General features: G+C 35.3%; 1 protein-coding gene across 4 annotated transcripts in view; it reads left to right on the top strand.

The window, feature by feature from the left end:
• Positions 1-26,653, top strand: part of RIMS2 (regulating synaptic membrane exocytosis 2) — a 629,796-nt gene that overhangs the window by 480,568 nt on the left and 122,575 nt on the right. Inside the window, exon 21 of one of the 4 annotated variants that reach the window (XM_006897148.1) lies at positions 9,585-9,757. The exons of the other annotated variants lie outside the window; for them this stretch is intronic. Within the exon in view, the coding sequence (XP_006897210.1) occupies positions 9,585-9,757 (173 nt within the window). The remainder of the gene's footprint in view (positions 1-9,584; positions 9,758-26,653) is intronic. 4 annotated transcript variants of the gene reach the window in all.

Here is a 26,653-nt window from a genome sequence, read left to right as displayed (position 1 = left end):
GTATCTTAGTACTGAAAGGTCAGAAAAGCTATTTTTCTGACTCAGAACAGCAGGAGTAGTCAGATTTGCATTCACCTGTTCAGAGTCACCACCTGCAGAAGAAAGATGGACAGTCAACTCCAGTGATATGTACTGTCTCTGAAAATACTCTGTAGGACCAACTGTGGGTCAGTTCCATCTCAATGGTACACAACAACTGCCCAGTAGAGAATTGGCTCCCTAGTAGATCTTAGCTAAAGCTAAAGGCTTTTCTCTCTTTGTGGGTTTTGCCTCAAGTACTTTTTTTCTATTTGATGTTCAGAACATTTCCCTGTTTGAAAAACTTACAAAGTCTGCTAATCCATTACTCTCTGTTTTCTAAAGAGTTCTAGTGAATTCTACAAACAGTGTGACGATTTCTAAACCCTACACTGTTTGGTGTGCTTGCTTCTGCATTCAGTAACCACCTGGCTACTTTTTAGCCACAGAAGTTAGTAAATGCTGTAAATTAGGTCATTTTCCACAGAGAGTAGTTAAAAATGTATCAACACATCATTGCCTATACTCAACCATAGAGAAGAAAATGATTAGGTGACTGAATTCTAGTAAGCTGTTACAGTGAGCTCTGCTGGCCTGGTGGCTGCAATCCCAAAGGCACGTGGTTCAAATCCACCACAGGAGGAAGATGGACAGTCTCTTTGTGCAGGAGTCTAATCCAAAGGCTTGGACTTGATGGTGGCTGGAGTTCAACTGCCTCAAAACCCACTAGAAAGCCAGCTAGAAATTAATTGTACTTTAATGGTGATGTGTTGAGTTGACTGTGACAGTGTCCTATGCTCCGTTTTGGCACTTAGAACAGTTACTACTTTCATATCTAGCCCAGGTAGAACTCATCTACTGATTTTTTTTTTCCACCTACTGATTTTTTACTTATTAGACATTCCTTCAGTACCTACCATGTACCCAACATCAATCTAGATAATAAATCTATTAAGAAAAGTGTGTGTCATTATACTCAGGGCATTTATAATCTAGCATAGTGAATAGATGCATACATACCCACAATGTGATACCATGTGATAAAACTATGAGAAAGACATGATCAAGTAGTTTAGAAGCATCCGGAAATTAGTGATTAATTCTTCTGGAAAACATTAAGGAAGTCTGTAGAGCAGGTGGCATCTAAGCTGTACCTTGGAGGATGATTCAGCATTTATTTTATAAGAAAAACATTGAAAAATTGTTCACCCTATTTGACCACCCCTCTGACTCCACATAAAGTCAAATTGTTAGGTCTCAGATTTACATATGTTAATTAGAACAGTGCCTCTCACAGAGTGGCTGTTATAAAAATCTTCTTCCCAGTTGTATTAATGTTTCTGATTGAAGGTGTTGTCAAACCTAATGAACACTCAGTACCTTGGCCTCCAAGGAAAATTTAGCTTCTTGACTCCTTTCCAGACTGGCAGTGGTACTCACTAGGCTTCTGCTTTATTCTAGACTGTTTCCCCTTGAGCTTTGTAAGTTCTAGAAATATCTCAATGTGGAATTACACTTACAGAATATTGTTTCAAAGATTGAATTTTAAATAAGCCCTCAAATTTCTGTGGCCTTCTCCTGCCACAGTATATAGCATTGTCATGTTTAGATAATTATTATGTCGCATCCTCTTTAAATATTCTATCTAAACAAAATTATCTCGGGGAAACACACTTTTGAACACTTCAATATTTAACTCAGGTGCTAATAAGAATACTGGCTAGGAAGGAAGAGAAAACCATCTACAAGTAACCCTACTTAAAGACAGTACCTGAAATAGTGATATAGCAAGCTTGGGTAGCCTAGTGGTAAGGAGTTAATACTGCCACCGAAAGGCATGCAGTTCGAATCCACCAGCTTATATATAGGAAAAGATGGGCAGTTCTCTCTCTTGTGATTTACAGACTCTGAAACCTACTGTAGGACCTTCTATAAATTGGTTCCAACTTTACAGAAGGTAACAACAATAGCAAAGGGTAGTGACAATTCTTAGAATTTTGATGTGACATAAAAAATGTTGTTGTATACCTTGGAGGTTACAGAAATGAACATTCTCTTGCTCTAATAATTATTTACTCATGCTGAGTTTTTCTTATCTGTCCTACCACAACCTGATATCAAGAGCCCTTCCCAGAATTCCTATCTCCCTTTCTCTTCTAAGATCATGTTTACTCTATTTTTCCCACCATGCTGTGAAAGTGGAAAGTCATAGAAAGACCCTCAAACTAGATGGATTGACAAGGGCCTATAATAGTGGACCAGACAATATCAGAGAGGTTAGGATGTTGGCATAGGATTGGTTCAGATCTGTTGTCTATAAGGTCATAATGAATTGTAGTGGACTTGATGGCAGTGTGCTTTGGTGGTCTAGTTAGTTAAGAAGTTGTGCTGCAAACCCAAGGATGTATGGCTCAAATCCACCAGCTGTTCCTTGGCAAAAAAAGATGAGCAGTCTTCTCCTGTGTAACTTACAACCTCCGAAAAGCCACTGGAGGGTCAGCTATAAATTGGTTCTAACTGATGACGTTGAGTTTGAGTTTTCAGAGTTTTGATTTTCTTTAAGTTTCCTTCCTGAATAAAGCATAAATATTCCTCAAGTATTCATGATAACATAAAAATTCTTTACTCTTCACTATTGGGTTACCAGTTTTCTTTAAAAGCAAGCCACTGATGATTTTATATCAGTCATTTACCAGAACTAGAATTTTATGCCACAAATTACTAATTTTTCTATTAAGGTTTATTAAACTGAGGACAAACAATGTTTAAAGGAACTCATATTCTTACCCTCATCTTTTTTCTGAGAAGTTCATGTACAAAGCTCAAATAACCAGAATCTCTAATGTAGAGAAATCAAAACCAGAATATTGCCTATTTTAAGATCATGAAGTGAAAATGATTTAGAAAAACAAAATTTTAACTGAAGATTTATTGATTTGCTCTTTTTCTGCAGCATGTTACTCCAGAATTGTACCAGTCTCAGTAGAGTCTTGCCAATGCACTGTTACTCTCCATTAATGTGAGATACATAGAGGGAACATTCACATTAACTTTTGCAGGCCACTTAGCGCACTCTTTAGAGTTGGAACATCTTGAAGAACAAACATTTCCTGTAAATTTTTCTGGCTCATGATCTGCTTAATAGTAAAGTACTAAACATCTAAATGTTGTCGGGAAAAGCATCTTCACCCTCTTCCAAGAATCTAATGGTCCACAGCTAGAGTCCGTTTTAACCTGAGATCCTGCAGTCCTGTGCAGTGGATCGTCTTTGTTTTTGTTCCATCAAAGAGAATGATGAGCATATTACTCATTATTGCTGTAAATTTAATATGTGCTTGTTATTCAAAACACTATGTTTTTGCAGAGTAATCACTTTCTAAGTAAATGTGCTTGTTTATTCACACTCATAGGAGTTTACCTTAGAATAAGAACTTAGTGACATCTTTCTTAGAGTGTATGAATGCATTTTAAAACCAAAATCCCATTGTCATCAAGTTTATTCTGATTCATAGCAATGCTATAAGACAGAGGAGAAGTGCCTCATAGTGTTCCCAAGATTGTAATCTTATTTTTAAAACAACCTATTATTTTAGGAAAGTTCAGACATGTACAAGAGTAGAGGCCATAGTAAACTATCTACCCATAAACTAGTTTTAAAAATCATCCCAAGACTCTATAACCCAGTTCCCTCCTTCATGTTATTTCAAAGCAAACCTCACTGTTCACTACAGCATAAATATTTTCCCTGTATATTTCTAAAATATTAAGAACTCCTTTTTATGAAAGTGTTTCCAAGTTAACAATATTTAAACAAATATTTGACTTTATTTTTTTAAAATTAAGATTTTCAAATAATTTTATTTTTAATATAATCATCCATAAATATTTTTCTTCCAACATTAATTACCATTGATTAGTGTAATTTCATTAATCACATGTCTAATAATTCCTTCTTTAGGGAGCTTTGGTGGCTTAGTGGTAAGGAGTTGCTCTTACAAACCAAAGGCAAGCAATTCAAATCCACAGTGGGAGAGATATGAGCATCTCCTCCATGGAGATTTACAGCTTCTGAAAGTCCACTTCAAGTTCGGCTATGAGTTGGTTCTGTCTTGATACATAACGACAATCAGGCCCTGATTGTGTATTGCCTTTCTCTTTACCTAATTTATCTATTTATCAATTTTCCCTCTCTTTCTCTATTGACATGGTTGTTAACCATCCCTCATTGATTCTTTGTCTACACCTTGTCTTAGTTTTTTATAATAGAGGTCTTTTTGTTTTCATTGATTAATCCTGTCAAATATTTAAAGAAGAAATAAAATCAGTCCAACACAGATATTTCCAGAAATGACAAAAAAGAAGAAACACTTTTAATTCCTTTTATAAGGGCCACATTGTGCTGATACTGTGCTTAGAAAAGAAAAAAAAATTACAAGAGAAGTACAAGAGTGAACCTGATCATGAACCTAAAAGGAACTATTTTTAAAATTTTAGTCTATCAAATCCAACAATATAAAGCCAAGATATTTTATTCTGATTTATTGGTTTTTCAAATTATAAACAAATTTTGCATCCTCATAAAGTTTTTTAGGTTTCATTTAATCTTTATTTTATGTTGGTTTACTAACAAAGTTTGACTACATTGCATTTCACACTATTCTTCATTCACATTGTGTTTCATATGATCATTCCTATTCATTATGTTTTATAAAATTAATCGTCATCAGAATATGCCCACCATTACACTATCTTTTCACGTCCTTGTAATTTTTAGAACAGCAGACTGTCATGTCTTTCTCCTATGGACTCAAACTGATGACTTCAGTTCATAGCCTGGCTTGACCACTGCACCTCCTGGGCTTCTGTGTTACCTTTTGCAAAACTAAAATAGATTTAATCATCTTAAATGTATTGCTGTTGTTGTGATTGCCTTCAAATTGAGCACACCTCATAATGACCCGATGAACAAAAGGCCTGAAGCCTTTCTATTACTCTCGACATTTATCAAAGTCCATAGAGTTTCCAGAGGCGTGTTGATTACGAAGTGGATTCCATTCCTGCTTCCAAACCTGTCTTAAACTGGGAGCTCCACCAAACACTGTCAACCATGGGTAACCATTAAAAATGCTATTAACATATATTTTTCTTTTTTCATCAAAGATCTTCAGTTCAAAAGCAATTTGCTAGTCAGATTTAAATGATTAAGATCATGAAAGGAATGAATGTACTTTAAAATATCTATTAATTCAATTATTATCCTTATTTCATCCTCCATGCTCACAGTCTTCTGGAGGTCATTGATTAAATTTCCATTCTTTGAATTATATATTTGAATTTGTTATAATCTCAACTTGGTCATAGTTTCTTCTGAAGTGTGGCTTATAAAAATATTTCTCCTCTTTTCCTCACTTTTCATATTTCTCCTTTTCATGTGTTTCTTTCTAGTGGAAGCCTGAACTATGTTACAAAGATAAACATTCTAAGTTGCTTAGAGGTCAACAGAGAAAACCATTTGGTGCCAGCCTTGGGGGATAGGATAGCATCAGAGCATCAAACTAGAAGGTTTCCTAGTTTCTAATCCTCCTTCTAGAAACTATTCCTTTAAGTGCCCTTTATGAGCTTCTGCTTTGGGCACTGAGATTGAGCAGTAACTCTATATTATTTGGTATTTTGAAAGTGTTTTGGATATAGTATTTCCCTTATTACATCCACAAACAAACTTAGAAGCATTATTATTTTACAGGTTAGAAGACTAATCTTCATCAATTAGGCCCTGCTGTTATGTACTGTTGGTATTGTTGTTATGTGCCTTAGAGTCACAACCACTGACCCTCCAGCAGGTTTTCTGAGGCTGTAAATTGCATGAGAGGAAATGAGTAGCTGATGTTTTAAACCATGTACTTTGGGGTTGACAGTGCAACTTCTTGCCCACTAGGCCATGAGAGCTCCTTCTCTGAGGGGCTAAGAAATATGAAAATGTGGATGTTATTGTCCTAGTCCTCAGAAGTTTATACCCTATTGGAGGATTTGAGAAATTTAACACAAATATTCAGTGCATACCACATATAACGAGAGAGAGCGTGTGGTGAAAGTAGAGTGAAACAGTATGGGAACTCTTACTTTTTCTTCGTTTTCTTTCTTTTTGTCTAAGATTTTATCCCAACACAGAAGGTAATCTGGGAGATTTTTGTTTCCCAGGGTAGTACGTGCGCTGCACACCATAGTTACAGGAGTTTTAAAAACAAAAGCAATGACTAAGCCTTAAACCAGCCTGTTTGCATCCATAATAACAAAAAGCTCCAAAGTCATGGCCCTGAGAGACAAAAGCTGCAGCAGGTGAGCCAAACCCCCACTTTCTGAGGCGTAAGTGGTTTAGGACTTAGACAAGAATTGGACAAAAATGATTCAGTATACACAAGCGCAGGGTAACTTTAGATATCAGAATAAGGTACCAGAGATCTTAAAAACGAAGCATATTCAGCCTCAGCCAAGAGGTGTCAGTCGTCTAGCTTTCCTGCTGAGATAAAACTGTTTCTTAAATGTAGTTGGAAATCAGTAGTTTCTCTGAGATGATGGATGGGATATGAGTGACACTGTCTTAATGGGAAGGCAAGAGCCGAGGATATGTACTCAAATTCAGTAGCAAATTTTAGTCTGGTCCTTTTGTTTTGCTTTGTTAACATTTTTTTTTAAATAATCTCTTAGATTTAGAAAAAAATCCATTTTTATTGCACCATAATGCAATATTTTAAAAATTTATTTCTGATACTTCTACATTCTATTTCTTTGGCTGGAACTATTGCTGCGATTGATACTGAACCAGTCTCAGCAATTTTATTATCATTATCACTACCATCATTTGTCATTTATTAAACAATTGCTGGGGGTCGCATATTGTATTAAGTACTCTACGCACGTTATTGTATTTGATTTTTCAGTAAACTTAGGAGATGGATACCATTTGTCCACAGATCAGCAGGTGAATAACTGGGATTTAGATAAATTAATTGGCTCAAGGTCACAAAATACTTTATGTAACCAAGATTCGTACCCATTATTCAGCCTCACCCCATAGAACCTGCTTACAAGTTTTGTCTCTACCGGCCCCTAGAGTTAAAACTGAGAACATTTCTTTTGAATTTAGTTACTTGAACAAGGGAGCTCTGGTGGTGTAGTCTTTAGAGTATTGAGCTCCTGATCCAAGGCTGCCTGTCTGTTAGTGGTTCAAATCCACCAGCGACTCTGAGACAGAAGGTGGGCAGCCTTCTTACCTTATGAGTTCCAATCTCAGAAACCCAGTGAAGGGTTGCTGTGAATTAGAACTGACTAGATGACAGCGAGTGAATAAACAGCAAAAGTAAAGCGAGAAGTTAATACCTGAATTGTTTTTCAATCCAATTATGAATTATTTTAAAAGATATTGCAGCAGTCTTCTCTTTATATTGATGCTGCTACACACCTTTGAATCAACTCATAGCTGACCCTCCGGATAATTTCTAGAGGCTATAAATGACATTAGAGGAGATAGCCCAGTGCATTTGGATTGGCAGTACATGTTGTAAAAATTACAAAAATAAAACCTCTCGAATAACTTTGATAATTTTTTTAAATCTTCATTGTTTTTATACTTGAAATTTCAAAAAATGCATAGAAAACTTCCATATATTTCTCAGCCTGAGATAAAATTTAATGAATTTAGTGAAAACATACATAAATTTATAATAAATGTTTTATTTCTGAATATATTTGTATGTGTATTGACACAGATACTTAACATCGATAACAATGGGTGGTGCATTGAAATGCTTTTCCTCAGCAATACCTGAATTTTTTTCTTGTTTAAGTAAATTGCTTTTTATGTTTTAAAGCAAAATTAGCCAGAAAAGTAGTTAAATGAACTGTTTCACCTCAAAAAAATCCACTGTAAATATGTATTTTTTCTTCTAAAATCAGGCCCCAAAACTTGACTTATTCAAAGAAAAGACAGCATTTTATTGAAAAACGTATTTGAATTTCTTTTTACTTTGAGGTTTTATCCAACAATATGGCAAGTAAAATGAACAACCAAAAGCCAATTTCTCACCTAGTTTAAGTATTTATTTCTAGATTAATAGAATTGTTGAAACAAACAAAAATTAATTCTTTTACATTTAAAGAAAAGATTCTGTTATTAACTGATTAAAAAGCCTAGAGCTAATATGGGGAGATCTGAAGAAAAAAAAATTGCATTTGATCTAATATTTATGCTTTGCCCTCTTGCCACTCTTTATCTTAACAAAGATGTTTATATCTACCTAATATTTGTACTTTATTATTATTTCTAGGGAATTATTTATTAAATAATGATTCCGGAGACCACAGCAACCGGCTTAGTTAGGTTAATAATTTTCCTGAGGCTTTATTAAAGTTTGTCCACATCTATTACAAATTGTCAGCACTGTATTTTAAATTCATACAAAGAAAATATCTAGTAGGTATTCTCTTACTTCTGTACAAACATATTTGATAATGTTCTTTAGAAAGCTGCTCTACCACCAATACTAATGGTAAAATAGTGATATAGGTTGCATTTAAATTATGACAGCGCACTGTGAAGGTGTCATGGATGACATCTGATTTCCAAGACAACCCTGCAGGAAAGGCATTGTCTTTATTGTAAATAGGCTTTTACATGTTAAATAATTTGCTTCAGTGTATACAATGTGTAAGACCTTGGCTCAACCTAAGGTTTCTACATTCCAAAGTCTGTACTATCTTGCATCTCAAAGCACCAACTCCCAGCAAGTTCTCGTTTGTTGTTGAAAATACATATTTTTTGTCATCTACTTTCAACAGTAAGTGTTTTTATGAGGATAAGTCATTAACATAAAGTATTGATGATATTTTTCAATTTACCAGAATATTTGAATACCAGAACATCCTCCACCCTGGCTGTGCCAGATAACTAATTATTTTAATTACAGGAATTATGAAGTATTACAAACATTAATGCCTTTTTCTAGTATTTCTAGGATTCATCAAACTTCCAGCAACCTTTTAAGTTTAACTTCTGTCTTTTCTCTTGCCATTTCATAAGAGTTAGTGTTTCAATAATTAGATTTTATATTATCTCCAGGTTCTCAGCAAGCATAATGGATGAAAGAAAAACTTTGCTGGCTGCTAGAATTGAGACTTTTGTTTGTTATGATAGTAGCATTATCATACCATTTCCCCCCACTTTGTTTAGGGAAAAAATGTATACTTCCTAATATCAAGCCAAATGTCTATTTCCCAGATTTTACCTAAATTATCTTCCCTGAGGCCATGGCTATTTAAAAACTGTTTTAATGGCCCTCATTGGGGTGTGGTGGAAATGTTCTAATTGCCTTTGCTAAAAACAAGGGTTTCATGTAAATTGAATTTTTCTTTTAGGATAATTGCCATTCACTTTTGTTTTATATGCAACTGAGTGGGGTTTTTGCAGTATTCTCAGTGGACAATTAGAGTGCTGAAATTGGAGAAAGCTAATAATTGCTTTGTGTGGCAATACTGACGACTTCTGCATATTTGTCAATCTGTGTTAACAGTATCGATCAGGATGGGATCCTCATAGAGGGGCAGATAATATTTCCACAAAATCTTCGGACAGTGATGTAAGTGATATATCTGCGGTTTCAAGGACTAGTAGTGCTTCTCGTTTCAGCAGCACAAGCTACATGTCTGTCCAATCAGAACGGCCGAGAGGAAACAAGAAAATCAGGTGAGTAACGGGCCATCAGCCTTCAACTCCTCTCAACAGATTGTAGAAAGCCTTTGAGTTTGTTTTGGGGTTTTTTTTCCCCACCTTTGTACAAAGTTAAAATTCTCTTTTCCTAAAAGTATAAGATACTATCATCTGGATAGCAGGAAACTGTGTCTGTATTACTTTTCATTGTATCGTAGGACAAATTTCAAACTACATAGAAGAAAATTGGGATATTTTGCTTCTAGGTTAGTTGAAGTTTATCATTAGTTGTTTAATGTTAGAAGTAATGCTTTTATTATCATATTTTGCTTAACCCAAAATTAAAATGATAACTATGTGAAGATGAATAAGCAATATTACTTTGGGATTTTTTTCCTTCCTGAATATGTTTTAGTGATGCAGAATACATAAGAATACTGCTTTCTTCATAGGGTCCATCCCTATGGTCCTGCAATATTTATACATTATGCATGGATAAATTATACATTATACGTGGATAAATTATACATTATACATGGATAAATTATACATTATAAATGGATAAATTCCTCAGCTCGTCAAGGAAAAGTATAAATAAGATATATACTAATGTGAATTGAATTTCTATAGATTTTAACCTGAGCTAATTAACCTTTCTTACTACATCTGGGTTGAAAAATCCCTGTAGTGGAAGGAACACAGCCTTTTGCCTTGTTTCTGTGAAAAGTTATGAGAGGAAAAAAGGAATTAAAATCAATTATGATTATGATTATGCTTATATAATGCTACTTTGATAAATACTGGGAAAAATTCTCCATGTTTAAAAGACATACTTTTTACTTAGGCTTTAATAGGTTTTCATTACTTAATTCTTTCTTGACATGATTTCCTTTCTTTTTTTCCCTTTGTGTTTGCATGCTTCCACTTTGGGTTGCTTTGAAAAGAGCAAAGGGATTAGAAGAGGGAGGGAAAGAAGGGGATAAGCGTGAAGAGCTAGTTCATGAGGAGGAAGAGGGGAAGGAAGAGAGAACCAATGAGGATGAGAAAGGGCAAGAGATTACAAAGCCTTGTGATAAGGAGAAAACCAAAGAATCAGGAGACGAGGAAAAAGCACAAGATATACCTGAGCAAGGGAAAGAAACAGAACAGTGCTCTAAAGAGGATTTGGAAAGGCGATTCTCCCAAGAGGATGACAGGTAAACTACGTTTAGTTATGTAGACGTTTCCCTTTAGTGAAGTAGAATTTGGTCCTTCCCCTCAAAACTAGCTTGTCATTTAAGTTTGGTTTCCTTTTCTTGTGTGTCTCAGCCACTTAGCTTCTAATGCCACATATTAACATGTTGGTTAATTGTCATCAAGTTATTGATCTGCTCAACAGTAGCTCATTGACGCTGTGTTTTTCACAACTCTGGATTTGTGGCAGCCTTACTGCTGGCATAGCTAATCAGCGTTTTCTGACAACATCATATGCTCCTTGCATGTCTCTGTGCCACATTTTTCCAGCTCTCAAGTGTTTCACCCTGTCTCACAATGCTATTATGCATTTAGTAGATGCAGCTATTTATGCTCTGGAAAACCAAAAAGTTGGCGTGATTCACTTTATTTGCAGTATTTACTTCTACATTGCAATGGTCTAAAACAAGACTCACAATATCTCTGACGGACGCCTGTGTTCACTGGCTCTGACAGTCTGTTGTAGAGGATCTGTAAGTTCTTAATCTTTAGGGAGTCAGATTTAAATTCTTCTTTAGCGTGAATGACTGTATCTTCCTTATTTGTAGAGGAATATGGTTCAAAGAGCTGAGTGAGAAAGAGAAGCTGACAAAATTTTAACAGAAAAGACTGCTTCCAAAATAAAGAGGCAGTAAATCTTTAAATTAGGGAAGTTACTGAATAAGAAATATTCTGTACTAGAAATTATTTACAAGAAAAAGTGACAAAGTAGGGGACATCAAGGGAGTTTTACTCAATCTCTGCTGCCTTTTCTGTTTTCTGGTAGTTTGCAGTGCAGATGGAGGCCCAAGGAAGTTAACACGCAAGGATAATGCTCCTTGGTTCTCCAAAACTTAGATGTGCCAGGACTTCTGTGTTTGTCTAGACCCATCTAGACATTTATTTCAGCTAGAAAATTGCCAAAGGAGCAACTTGGGAAAGAAAATAAAAGGCAATGCATAAAATCCAACCAGCAAAGCATAAAAACAACTACATGTCTTTATTTTCATTATCTAGCACATAAAGTCAGAATGAAATTAGTGTTCCAGAGCTCTACTAAAAGGGAAAAACAGCACAGTATGTAAAACTCTTGTTCAAGGGGATAAAATCGCTCTAGTTACATTTATCTAATACTGAGAATTACAAATCATCTACATTCTGGAGAGATTTTAGTTTACTAGCCATGTAGAATTTGATATTGTGTTAATACAATGTCTGTTATGAGTCAGATTTTATATTATTATATTGAAATTATATATGTTAGAATATATAATTAAAATATAATATAATATATTAAAATATCAATTTTCTTTTTGGTCATAATTTGTCATTGTTGTGCACCATTGTCAGAGCTTACTCATAATTGACCTGCCAGTGGGTCCAACACTGCTTTCAAAAGCATTAAATCTTAACAGAGGACACTGTCCATCCTTCTCCATGGAGCATTGATGGATTTGAACCTCAAGCCTTTGAAATTGAAGTTACGTGTCTTAACAACAATTTGAACAATAATCGGAGCAGACATCTATACCTTAAATACACAGTTAGTAAGCAACAAATCGGTTTTGTCTGTGATAATTCCCCTTTTCCCTTAGAGTTGTGTGTCTGTGACCTACAAAGTATCTGTAAATTATTTAGCAGCCATCTAAAAATGAAGCTGCAGTTATGTTTATGTGGTGATTTGCATCTAAGCCAATAATATTAAGTCTGCCTTTATTACTAACATAACTTTTGACAATTACATTGGCTTATTAAGAAAAATGAAAGCCTCCATCCTTATTTCTCAGAGAAAATTTTACAAGATGATCTCTATTCAATATAGGTACAAACACATTACCTGATTAGTGGATGTCTGAAGCCTAAAACCTTGTCTTGGAGGGTGATGGTTTGGAAAAATGTATACTTTTAATCTTCCTATATTTTTAATATTGCCTTCTTCATTTGTTTTTCAAGAGCACAATATTTTATGACAAAAGATGTCAGGTCCTAATAATCTGATTCATCAAAGCCCTGTACTCAGTTTAAGTATAGTATTTCTGTGACTATAAATTAAAGGAGGCAATGGTAGATCTTTTCCTCATCTATTGAAATAATATCTTTTACATCAGAATTAAAATGTGAAAACATTCACATGACTGTAAATATAATTTGTTGCAGATAGCACATTTATGTCTATGCTGTATATATCTTTTTTTTTTTTGCTATGTACATCTTTAAAGGGGAAAGAGTATATGTTGTAAAAGTAACTTTGGATTAGGATCTAAAATACTAGATTCTCAACACTGACTCTTTCATGTGTCTCTAGTCACTCTCTCTGGATTTTTATGTCTGATGGAAAAATGAATAATTCACACTCCTTCCCATATTAAAAATTAGTTTCCACGCAGGAAACTGAAAAGTAAATTGTTGCACTAAAGTTACACTAAATTATCTGTTATACTAGTGATTTATTTGGCTTTATCCTGAACACAAGAGATGATAGATAAGTTCAGATGAAGCTGAATAAAATGAAAACTAATCAACAATGGCCCAAATATGATGTTAAATATATACCCCCTGAATTTCAGAAACTGTCTCTAGAGTAAATAGTTTAGAAGCATTTAATAGTAATGACCAAATACCAGAATAATTGTAGCATGTCATCAAGGACTTCATACATAAAGAAACCAAAAGTCAGATGGAAAGACAAGATAGGAAGAAAATACTAAAATGGTTGTCAGGAGACAGGTGAACAAAAGATTTCAAAAGACAGCTTGAGAAGACTAAACAAAGCTTTCTAATAAAATGTGCAAAGACCTGAAGTTAGAAAACCAAAAGAAAAGAATATGCTCAGCATATCTCAAGCTGAAAGAACCGAAGAACAAATCCAAGTGTCAAGTTGTAATATGGAAGGATTCTGTGAGCATATTACTGAGTAATGTAGGAAGCATCAAAAGAAATGGGAGGAATACACTGAATCGCTCTACCAAAAAAGATTGGTCAACACTGAACCATTTCAGGAAGTGGTATATGATCAAGTACCAGTGGTACTGCAGAAGTACTGTTCAACTTGGAAGAAGCCCAAGCTGTACTGAATGCACTTGGGCGGGGGTTATCTCCAGGGATAGACACAATATCATTTAAGATGCTTATCTACTCCTATAAGGGGGTGAGAGAGAGTGATTCAACAATTTCAAGGAGTATTTTTAACTTTCATATGAGAGTATAATATTGATAAATTTATTGAAAAACAGCTGGAACAGTCTATCAAGAGGGAACTGCTAAAAAATTCAAACTGGACTCAGACAACAAATATGATTGCTGACATCAGATGGATCTTGACTAAAATCAAAGGAATACTGGAAAGATTGGCTAGATATAGGTCTTTGACTATGTGGATCCTTGGAAACTCTGAATAACACGAAGAAGATTGAATTCCAGAACTTTACAGTATTCATGTGGTACCTGGAAGAAGCAGTCATTTAGACAGAACAAGAGAATACTTCATGGCTTAATATCAAGACAGATGGGCAACAACCAGTGGTACATAGACGATACAACTTTACTTGATGAAAATAAGGACTTGAAACACACATTCAGTGTAGTCTGAAGACAACAGTCTCAGCATGAAGAAACCAAAATCCCCACTGCCAGATCGTTAGACAGCATCATGATAGATGGAAGGAAGATGGAAGTTGTTGGAGATTTCATATTGCTCGGATCCACAATCAACAACTAGAGAAGCAGCATTCAAGAAATCAAATGATGTACATCATTGGACAAACTGACTCCCACACCAGAGTGATTGAAAGGATGGTACAAAATTGAGCAAACTTTTCATTTGGTTTTATGTAAGACTCTATGAGTTGAAGACAACATAACTGTTCATAATACCAGCAACAAGAAATGATTGATTCTGTACTAAGCACAGTAAAACAACTCACCATGTTTCTAAAATATATATCTTTAATACTCCATTGAACCACTTGACAGTTTGTTGTTGGGTTTTTTGTTGTTTGTCCAAAGGACATACTGATGGACTTTCCTGTCTTTTCTATGCTTTTGTTACTGATGGCTTCTATTCTCTTTTTTTGTTTTTGGTAATTTCTCAGTAAGCCTATCTTCTAGTTATTACTGGTAGTTCCTACTTATCATTGGATTCTCTTTTGGCAATTCCTTCATAAATTGGTCCTGATGTAAATCAAATGCCTCTTTATTTTTTAAGCTTTCCTTTTTATTGCCGTTTATTATATAAGTATGTTTATAAATCTGATCTTTGAACATCTTTAAATGAAATCAGAGTACAATCACATCAGAAAATAACAAACACACTGTGGCATTAAATGCATTAAATGCAGTTGTTGTTATGTGCCATTGAATCAGAACCAATTCATAGGTCACCCTCCAGCAAGGTTTCAGTGGCTGCAAATCACAGGGGAGGAGACTGCTATCTTTGTCCTGCAGAGCTCTGATGGGTTCAAACGGTTTGCCTTTGAGTTTACAGTGCAACTCAACTTCTTGCCTGCTAGACTGTCAGAGCTTCCTAAAGATTTTGCAAGCTCTTTTATGATTTGGCATAGGAATTAACTGAGAACATTTTCCGTTAACTGTTCTTGAGCATCACTCCTACAAATATAACTTCATCGTATTTGAGACAGGGTCTAGGACTTTGTTGTTTGTGTTAGGTGCAGTCGAGTCAAAGAAACACAGACAGACATGCCTCTGTTACTGTCTACTTTCAGCCAAGATCCATTTGACATTGGCGATAATGTCCTTAATGCCACAGACTCTCTAAACTCAATTTGTATTTCTGGTAGTTCTCTGTCGATGTAGTGTTCCAGTCTAGGACTTTATTTTTATTGACGTAAGCACTGCAAGAGATTCTGATAATGATGATATTCAATGCTATCCATCTACTTTTAGCTATTGATCTTTTTGTCTGCTGTCAATCTAAGCTATTGAAGCCTTAAAAGTTTCACTCAGAACACAAGAGAACTGCCTTCTCTGAAGTTAATGAAGTTAAATAATATTCTCACTTTTCAAAAATATTCTTTTTTTAATTGGAAATTGAATTCACATTCGATAAAATGTACTCTTTTGAAATGTACAATTTCAGTGGATTTTGGTATAGTTGCAGTTATACAACTATTACAATTAACTAGTTTCAGAATTTTCTTATCATCATGAATGTCTTCCTGTTCCCATTATCAGCCACTCTTCTTTCTCACTTCTCATTCTGGTAATCAGTAATCTAGCTAAATGGATTTTGTCTATTTGGGTCCTTTCATAAAAAAAAGGATATACAATGACTAGAAGATTTTTCTCTTCTTCTTTTGCTTTATATGTCTGCTATCTTTCACATAACATGTTAGCAAACCTCATGTTGGAGTATGCATCAACACTTCATTTCTTTTTATGATTGCATAAAATGTACTTGTATGGATGTAGCACACTTTGTTTATTCATCAGTTGACATTTTAATGGGTTACACTTTTTGCTTTTATGAGCAATGCTGCTATGAACATTTTTATAACAGGGACATTGGAAAAATACTTTCAATTATCTTGGGAATATATTAAAGAGTAGAATTAATGGGTCATGTACTAATGCCATGTTCAACATTTTTAAGAACTGCTAACTCTTCTCCAAAATGCTTCATTTTCTAACCAGCAATGTAAGGCTCTATTGAAGGTTCCTATTTCTTCATATCCTTGCTAACACTGGTCTTTATCTTTTTTATTACAGCCATCTAGTGTTATAAAGTGACATCTCATTGTGGTTTGATTTATATATTCTTAATAACCATTAATGTTGATAATTTTTCATGTTCCAATTGATCTTGTATCTATTGTTTTGGAGAAATCTCTGTTCATATGTTTTTGCTAGTTTTTAATTAGAATGTGTTGTTATCCTTCAATTGTATAGTTCTCTACATACACTAAACAATATTCCTTATCAGACACCAAATTTGTAAATATATCCTCCCATTTTCTGTGCTGTTTTTTCACCTTTCCAGAGTCATTTATGAACTGCAAAGTTTTTCACTTTGAAAAATCCTTTCTTTTGCCTTTGGATTTCTTTTGATGTTTTACCTAAGAATTCATTGCCTAATGCCAGGTATGGTGTTAGTCTAAAAGTTGGCTTTTTTTCTTCTTTTTAAGCCCTTTAGACTTTTGTCTCCAGCTACCTTACTTGCAAGCACACCGTCTTGCAAATCACCAACAGCTGTGAGACTAAGATAAAAGAAAGTTCTTCCCATACTGAGCAGTGAGCCTTGAGGAGAGCAAGACCCTGGTGAGAGTGAAAACCTGGTAGTGGACAGACTGTGGCATTGCTGTGGACAAACAATGGCAAGGTGTGACCTGAGGTTTCTTGCATTTGTACTGGCCACAGTTAAAAGATTTCGCTTTTCCTGCCAGATGCTTGAAGGAGAAGTTGACCTAGAACTTGTTGGAGGCTTGTTTGCTTAGAGGCAAACTTTGCTGAATGATTTGGAGTTGACTGCTTAACTGAAACCAGAGCCTGTACTAATTGAGGAACTGTGCTTTGGAACCTGGACTTGTATTGTGAGATATATTTTCCTTACCCCACTCTCCAACTTCCTCCCTAATAAGCCCCATTGTTGGTACCATACCCATGGGTCTGTGAGTTAGCAATGAATAAAAGAACCTCTTGCTGTTGGTGCAGCTCTACCGGTACCATGGGGCTGGGCTACAGACTCTTTCTCTGCTTTCTGCTCTGGGACAGTAAGGGGCTGTGTTATTCTCACTCTCTGCTTATGGCCTTGTGCCCTTGTGACCTGTTTACCCCTTTTTAGACACCACGTCATTAAGATTTACAACTATTCTTTCTTCTACAATATTTTCTTATATATTTATGCCATTTTGAATTAATTTTTGCTTGTGATAATGAGGAAGAAATACACAGGAGTTTCCCCCTCTTTTTATTATGCAGAATTCCACACCCACTCCACTTTTCTTCATTGATAATATATTTCACACAAACATTCCCATACACTGTGTTTTATAAAATTAATCACTATGTGGTGGACTATGCCCACCATTACCTGATCTTTTTCTCTTTCCTTTACCCCCTCCTCCTACCCACCAAATAATTCAACCCTGTGATTTCACCCCGACCCATCTTCACTCCTCTGTTCCCACCCCTTACCCCTTGGACTCCCATACACATTTTACTAGTTGTCTTCTATTTTTACAATAATGATCTAATGAGTATTTGTCCTTTTGAAACTGAGTTTGTTCACTCAACATAATGCTCTCCAGTCTTTCCCAAGTTATGCAATAATTTTTAAAATTGTTGCTCTTGAGTGCTACATTGTATTCCGTCATGTCAATGTACCACAATTTCTCATACACTGTTGATAGGATTATAAAATAGTGCAACCACTGTGGAAGGCAGTTTGGTGTTTCCTCAAAAAGCTGAACACAGAAACTCCATATAACCCAGCTATTCCACAACTAGAAAAATACCCCAAGGAAATTAGAACTGAGACACAAACTAAAATTTGTATACCAGTGTTCACAGGAATCATACGTTTTTATTGTTTTCAAAATCTGAATAGCAAGTTGTCCCAGAACCATTTAAAAATAAAAAACAAAACCAAAACCCAAAACTGTACATTTCCTCATTGCATTTCATTGTCTTGGTATCTTTGTTAAAAGTCAGTTGTCCATAAATGTAATAGTTCATTTCTGGATGTTCACTTTCATTTCATTGGCCTATAAACCTAACCCTAACCCAGTACTACATGCTCTTAATTACTACAGTGCTGTATTTTTAATTGGGAAGTGTGAGTCTCCTGAATTTGTTCTCAACTAGAATACTTTGAATGTTCAGATTTGCTTATATTTCCATATGAATTTTAAGATCAACTTGCCATTTAAAAGCAAAACAAAACACAGTAACAGCCAAAGTAAGGAAGAGAGACAGCTAGACTTTAGACAAGATAATGTTGAATCTGCCAATCATTTTGGAGATTATTGACGTTTTATAAATATTAAGTCTTCAGAGGGAACTCTAGTGGCATAGGCTACGTAGAAGTTGTGCTGCTAACTCAAAAGACCACACATCTCTAATGTTTCTAATCCACCCTAGGTTCTACAAGAGAAGGATGAAAGGTCAGCCATGAATTGGTTCTATCACACTGGCATTGAACACAGAATGTCTTACATTTATTTACTTTCTTTAATATTTTATGGTTTCTAGGAATAGTACAGGAGTATTGTACTACTTTTAATTTTCTTAAGCATATGATTCTTGTAGATGTTCTTTTAATTGTTTACTTAATTTCATTTTTGAACTTTTCATTGCTGATGCATTTAAGTACAATTGATTTTTATGTATTGCTCCTCTGTCCTTTGATTATACTGCATTCATTTTTTAGCTCTGATCATTTACTTGTTAGTTCTTTAGGATTTTCTGTATCTGAGATCATACCATTGGCATATCAGAAAATTTTACTTCTTCCCTACTGGTATAAATACCTCTTACTTCTTTTTCATCTAACTACCTTGGCAAGAACTTTTAGCACCACATTGAACAGAAATGTAGTAATGGAAAGTCTGTAAAAGAAGTGTTATGTTGATGTTATGTGCCATCAAGCCATTTGTGACTCATAGTGACTCTATATACAAGAACCCTAAACCCTGCCCTATCCAGAGCCATTCTCACTGACTCCAGCACACTTATCCCTATAACCCAGTTACTAAGTCAGTCCATTTCTTCTGGAGTCTCCCTAACCCACACTGTCCTTCCACCTTTCTAAGCATGATGTCCTTCTGCAGTGATTTATCCCTGCTGCCCACATGCCCAAAGTGTGTAAGACTAAGCTTTAAAATCCTTGCCTCCAAAGAGAAAGTGGATTTTACCCTCCCCAATACAGACCTGTTTGTTCTCTTGGAAGGTCATGGTATATTCAATATGCTTCTCCAGCACCACAACTAAAAGACATTGATTCTGTTATTAGAGATCTCTCCAGAATGCTAAAGAGTAATGATGTCATTCTAGAGACCAAGGTGCACCTGATCTAGTCCATAGTCTTCACAGTTACTTGTTATACATCAGAGAGTTGGACAATGACTAAGGCTGAAAATGTAAATTACTATGTAAAATAATTTTCCAGGTAACTGTTAAGTGTATTTTTTAGACTATTAGTCCACTAATTTATTTTAGCATAATCTTTGTAATAACTTTTTCTTAAATGTCTATTAAGGAATTGAAATTAAAATCAAAATTAAATAAAATCACAATTAAAAAAAGAAGTACTTTTCCCTGAAAATTTTATTATTCTTCTTTTAAAAAATTCTTGCATATATTTCTAGCACCTCCAGTGTACTAAGATGAATAAAACTTTCTTCTGAAGAAAACCCTAAAATCTACTCTTTAAATACATTTTTCATTTTGGGCCTAAAATTTTGAATTCTGTGTATAATGAAGTTTCCTATACAATCATTAGATAAGATACTCTCCTTTTTAAAACATGAGAAAATTACTAAGTTAAATGTTGATTGTCTTTCATAGTATTTTCTCCCTGTATGAAACCTGAGTGTGCTTGTAACTTCACAGTCTCTCTCTATATCACTGATAATGAGAGTTAAGATTTAGCCACATTCATGCTCTGAAGAGAAGGTGAATTTTAATATAGAGGGTTGAAAATGAGAAAATTATTGCTCGAATGAGAACTCTGAAGAGGGGGGGATGGAACCAGAAGCTCCAATGAAATTCGCTGAAACTGGGAGAAAGCCTTGTCTTAAAGTATTAAAGTTCTTAGGCAGGACTTTGGGAAGTTGGATATAACTGCCTATGATCTCCACCCTGTAAGAGGTGAGAATTTAGAAGTGAAGTGAGAGAATTCAAAGAGGATATTGAAAATTTGGGAAAACCAGTAAAGAAAATAGGAGTAACTGACAAATGACAAAGATAGGGCTGATGAACAGTGCTGGGGGACAGCTGAAAGAGAGAGGCCAATACTTTCTAGAGACACTGGAAACACTGTGATCTTTTGCAACATCACTAATGCTAATCCATGTGTTAAAACAGACGCATCAAATTGTTATACTTAGGCCAAAATGGGAGATTTGATGTATAAGGCTGTTGGAAGAGTTGAAATGGAAAGCAACAGAGGTGCTTGTTTAAGTGTCAACACTAAGAAGAAGGAAGAAGAGTCTGGATTGGAAGTGATAGACATCACACGCAAACCAAATGCGTCTCCAGAGGGTCAATTCCTACTCATCGTGACCCTCTAGAAGACTGTAGTATTCTGTGAGGCTGCTTTCTTCTACAGAAGCCAACTGTCAGAACGTTCTCCCAAGGAACACCTGGTGGATTCTAACTACTGAGGTTAACCATGTCTTACTCATCCATATAATTGCGATAGAGATTAATACCCTCAACCTCAATATCCTTGGATAATTTTCATCATTATTTTTTGTTGTAGTTATTTAAATTTTTCATTTACGTATATTTAGAAGAAAAATATTTTAGCACCACAACTTTTATGTTTATATTGAATTGCAAATTTTTAAACTCTGATACCTGTGTGAACACCTGCAAATCAATATTTTCTTTATGAAATTAAAATAACCAGATGAATAATTCAGAGCATTACTACACAATATAATAGTGACACAATATAATAATAGTTCTCTGAAGCTAAGACTATGAATGTGTTTAAATTTACATTCAATTTCTTATAAATGTTAAAATATAACATCAGTGATAATTATAATCTTATACTTTTACAAAAATAAATTGCATTTGAGAAACACCTGCCCTTTATTTCTTTTTATTTCAGAAATAGGTCTTTTGTTTATTAAGCAAGGGTTTGCTTCTTTGATACTAGATTGACAATACCATGGTTGCTATCTTTACTAAGTTATTAAATAGTTCTGGAAGGATTATTTGCATATTTATAATGAATGAGAAAAGCACAGAACAAAAATCATTGTTTTGATGATTTAGTGAGAAGAAGGTTAAGATATTTAACGTTATTAGTATAAAATCTTTGTTTCCATCTAACAATATGGAAATAATTGCTCAGGGTGTGTGGCATTTACCAACTGCCACTGCTTCTTTTGTGTAAATGTATTTTGCCTGCATGTTTTACCATGGAAACTACTTACATTAAGATAAATAAGGTATCTACTAAAGACAGATTCCAGAAAATTTTCTTCACATTGTGCGACGTTTCATTTCCTCTTCCTCCTATGGCTTCAGCGTTACATGAGTGGCCTGGAGACCTTAAAGTCAAAATCCTAAAAGACTAATGAAGTAACAGAAGTAATTACATCAGATTTAAATGCAAAAGGGTATGAAGGGAAGGTCCCTAGGTGGAGCAAAGGGTTAGCCCTTGACTACTACGAAGGTTGACTATATTTTGTTAAAGGAACTCTTCCTCAGTCATAGGCTGAGTACCTTCCACACTCAAAACATCTTCTCCAAGCACTGTATCAAACATGTCTTTTCTGCTGCCTTCCATACATTTCCAGTGGTCCACTGTTTGAGAAATATGTGGCTAGTCCTGCTTCATAGTCTTTCTTAGTCTGTAAACTTAAAGGAAACTTGCACATTATGACTTATCCTATTTGAATTTGAAATACCAATGGCTTAGCTTCTAGCATCAGAGCAGAATGCAAGTCACCACAGTATAACAAATGCATGATTCGAATTAAGAAGAGATCACAGCAAGCAGCCATTAGCATTTGTGATGTTGACTATGTGAAGCATGAATCAAAAAAAACTGGAAGTCAGCAAAAATGCAATGGGATGCTTGTAGATCAATATCCTAGGCTTTAGTGAGCTTAAAGTGAATGGTATTGGCTGTTTTGAATCAAATCACATGGTCTATACTATGTGAAGTACAATAATTTGAAGAGGAACAGCATTACATTAAAAATCATTTACAAAAAAAAAACATTTACAAAGAACATTTTGGGATCTATCCTGAAGTACAATACTGTCCCTGATACTATCAATATATTTATAAGGAAGACCAGTTAATACAACTATTAATCAATCTTATATTCCAACCATTAACATCAAAGATAAAGAAACTGGTTTTTTATCAACTTCTATAGTCAAGATATATATAATTATAAATTATTTAATTTATAAATTGGAAATGAAGGATAGTAGTTACAAAGTATGTATGGCCTTGGTTAAAAAAAAATGAACCTGATATCACATGGAAAACCAATGACTTATTCACTGGAAATATTATTTTTTCAGCAAAAGAACAGATTATTCGGGAGGCTGGGCTCTATGAGGAAAAATGTGGGAGCAAGACTAGTGGAAGATCTATCAGCAATCTGCATTATGCAGATGACTCAACCCTGCTTGCTGAAACTGAGGAGGACCTGAAGCGCTTGCTGCAGCAGATCAAGGACTGTAGCCTACAGTATGGATTGAGGCTCAATGTCAAGAAGACAAAGATTCTCACCACAGGACCATTTGGCAGCATCAGGATGGATGGTGAAGAGATTGAGATTGTTCACAGCTTTAGTTTGCTTGGCTCCACAGTCAACACTCTTGGCACCAGTAGCCAGGAAATTAAAAGACGTATTGCCATGGGAAAGTCTGCTGTTAGGGACCTTTCCAAAGTACTGAAGAACAATGGTGTGTCTCTGGAGACTAAGGTGCATCTGATACACGCCATGGTCTTTGCAGTCACCTGTTATGCATCAGAGAGTTAGACAATGACTAGGGAGAATAGAAGGAGAATTGATACCTTTGAGCCATGGTGCTGGAGAAGAGTATTGAGGATACCATGGACTGCTAGGAAAACAAACAGATTCATCCTGGAAAGGGTTAAACCAGGCTGCTCCTTGGAGGCAAAGATTCCAGGCTCCGTCTAACATACTTTGGACATATTGTAAGGAGGAACCGGTCCTTGGAGAGGGACATCATGCTTGGTAGGGTAGAGGGACAGTGCAGGAGGGGAAGGCCCTCTATGAGGTGGATTGATTCAGTGACTGGGGTAATCGGGATGGGTGTATCGGAGATGGTATGATTGGCACAGGACAGAGCAGAGTTTAGGGTGGATTCGAACTAGTTGTAGTGGGATTGGTAGCACAACTCCTACCTACTGGGCCACAGAAATAATTACACTGTTGTAGAGATTACAAATGTGGCATACCCTTTTCATAGGTTCGCTATGAGTCGCAAGCGACTCAGCGGCACATAACAACAACAACAATCCAGATGAAGTGCATAGAACTCAAATTACCACATCTCTAAAAATAGATTGTGGAGAAGCTCAGTATTAGATCAAAATTGAAGAGCACCAAAATAAATCCATGACAACCAAGGTACAACTTCTAATATTTCCCACATGAATCTAGAGACCACTTCAAGAACTATTTTGCACTGGACACTAATGACTGATGACCAGAAGAGTTGTGGAGAGACATCAAAGTTATCGTAGATGAATGAAAGAGAAGACGTGCAAAGAAGAAAATGGGTTCACCAGTAGGAATCTCAAGTTGTAATTACTGTATTGTTAGAGTAATGGCCTTGAGTTGCCAAAAAGTACAAGCTAACCAAAAGGGATGTATCGTACTCTTCATTGAGTTCCAAGTCCGAAAAATGTCCATATGCATTAGAACAATTTTTTATAATGTGAGTACAGATTAACCAAAATGCTGCATTCATAAAATGCTCTTGCTTTAAAGCAATAATAAAGTACACTGGCTAAAGAAAGTTAACAATTTTACTGTGCTGATCTTTGTTAGAAGTAAGTTAAACTTTGACTGTATCACATTTTTCTCAGAGAACAAGCGAACTACCAGAATAGTAGATTACTTGTTTTGTAGAGTACTATGAAGTCCTTAAAAGACATGAAAAGAAATACTTCACTAGATTCTTAAGTATGCTAAATATTTATTTTTTTCTAAGATTTCTTTTTCCTCATTCTTATTTTGCAAGTAATAAAAACTATTCTCACTTCATTAAGGGTAATAAAATACGTCTTGGATTTGGAATCATTCCACACAGTGAATACATCTCTCTATGATAGAAATGGGCTGGCTTTTTTATGCTTTTCAAAAATCTCCAAACACTCGTAGTCATCAAGTTGGAACCGGCTCATAGCTGTTCTTCTAGTGAGTTTTTAAAGACTGTGATTAGCGTGGGAGGAGATTGCCCATCTTTCTCCTGCAAGCTAGCTGGTGGATTTGAATTGCCTGCCTTTCATTGGCAGAGCTATTCCTAAACAGCGCTCAAGAGTCATAAGTCATTAAAAAAATAAGTCATAAAAGAGCCCTTTTACTTTTCAATAGTATTATGTGATAAAGGAGCTTTACCTTATCCTGTAGTGGGTTAAGTTCTGGGTTACCAATTGAACGTGGTCAGTTCAAACCTGTTGTGCAAGAGAAAAGTGGATGGGGCCGTCTTTGTTCAAACTCCATCATACTGGACATATTAGTATTTTATTTGAATAATATATCTGAATATATAGTGTTTATGTATTTTTTATTTTGTAAATTTTATATCTATTTAGTAATGTAATTATTGAAGTAAAGAGACATTATAAATTGTGTTGAGAAATACATCCATTTAAAACTAAATTTCTCTTTAGTAATTTACATAAAATATAATTAATTGTGAGCTAAATCATCTTACATTTTCAAATTTTTAGTGATGTAGAATATTGGCTATAAATCTGTTATGTCAACAAAACCTACTTTCTCAATCCATTCATTTGATATTAGACAACTGGGCTATCTATCAACAATTTCCATTTTCTTGCTATTGTGAATAATGATGGTATGAACACAGGAGTACAAAATTCTGTTTCTTAGTTTTATTTTCCTAGGGATATACTCCCAGCAGTGCAATAGCTTGGTCATACGAGATTTCTGTGTTCAGCTGTTTGCGGAAATGCCAGACTACCTTCCAGAATGGTTGTACCATTTTACAATTCCACCAGCAGTGCATAAGAGTTTCAGACTCTCCACATCCTTCCCATTGCTTGCTGTCCTGTAATTGTCTACTACTGCTGGAGTGAGATGGTAACTCATTGTGCTTTTGATTTGCATCTGTTTTATTGCCAGTGATTTTGAGCATTTCTTCATGTGTTGCTGTCAAGTAAGAACTAATTCATGGCTGACCCTTCAGTGGATTTTTCAAAGGCTGTAAATCACACAGGAGGATGTTGTCCATTTTTCTCTTATAGAGCAGCTGGTGGATTCAAACTAGTTGTAGTGGGATTGGTAGCACAACTCCCTACCTACTGGGTCACAGAAATAATTACACTGTTGTAGAGATTACAAATGTGGCATACCCTTTTCTGTTGCTAGAACAGTAAAGGCAATTGCATGGAGGGACAAAAATTTTAATTGTGATTTGTTCTGACATGTTTAATAACATATTACACACGTAAAGAGTACACTGAATTCTAGGACTTTAGTATATGTTAATATGTAAGCCAGGAGGAATGATTTTTACACAAAGCAGTTGACTCTCGAGAATTTTCCATTTGACTTGAGTGTTGAAAACAAAGGGAAAGGAAGATTTCAAGACAACTTCAGTGTTCCTACCTCAGATAACTACTGACAGAAAAATTACAAAGTTTACAAGGTTAAGAATGTTGAGGTTAAAAATAAAGAATCAAGGGGAGCTCTGGTGGCCTAGTGGCAAGAAGCTGCACTGCAATCCCAGAGGTGCACGGTTCGAATCCACCAGATGCTCTGCCGAGGAAGGAGGGACAATCTCCTCCTGTATCAG

This window comes from Elephantulus edwardii, unplaced genomic scaffold (genome assembly GCF_000299155.1).
Source record: "Elephantulus edwardii isolate Elephantulus edwardi_28Jun2011 unplaced genomic scaffold, EleEdw1.0 scaffold00202, whole genome shotgun sequence".
Taxonomy (NCBI): domain Eukaryota; kingdom Metazoa; phylum Chordata; class Mammalia; order Macroscelidea; family Macroscelididae; genus Elephantulus; species Elephantulus edwardii.
The sequence above is the reverse complement of the archived record's forward strand: the minus strand, read 5'-3'. Positions and strand labels throughout refer to the sequence as shown.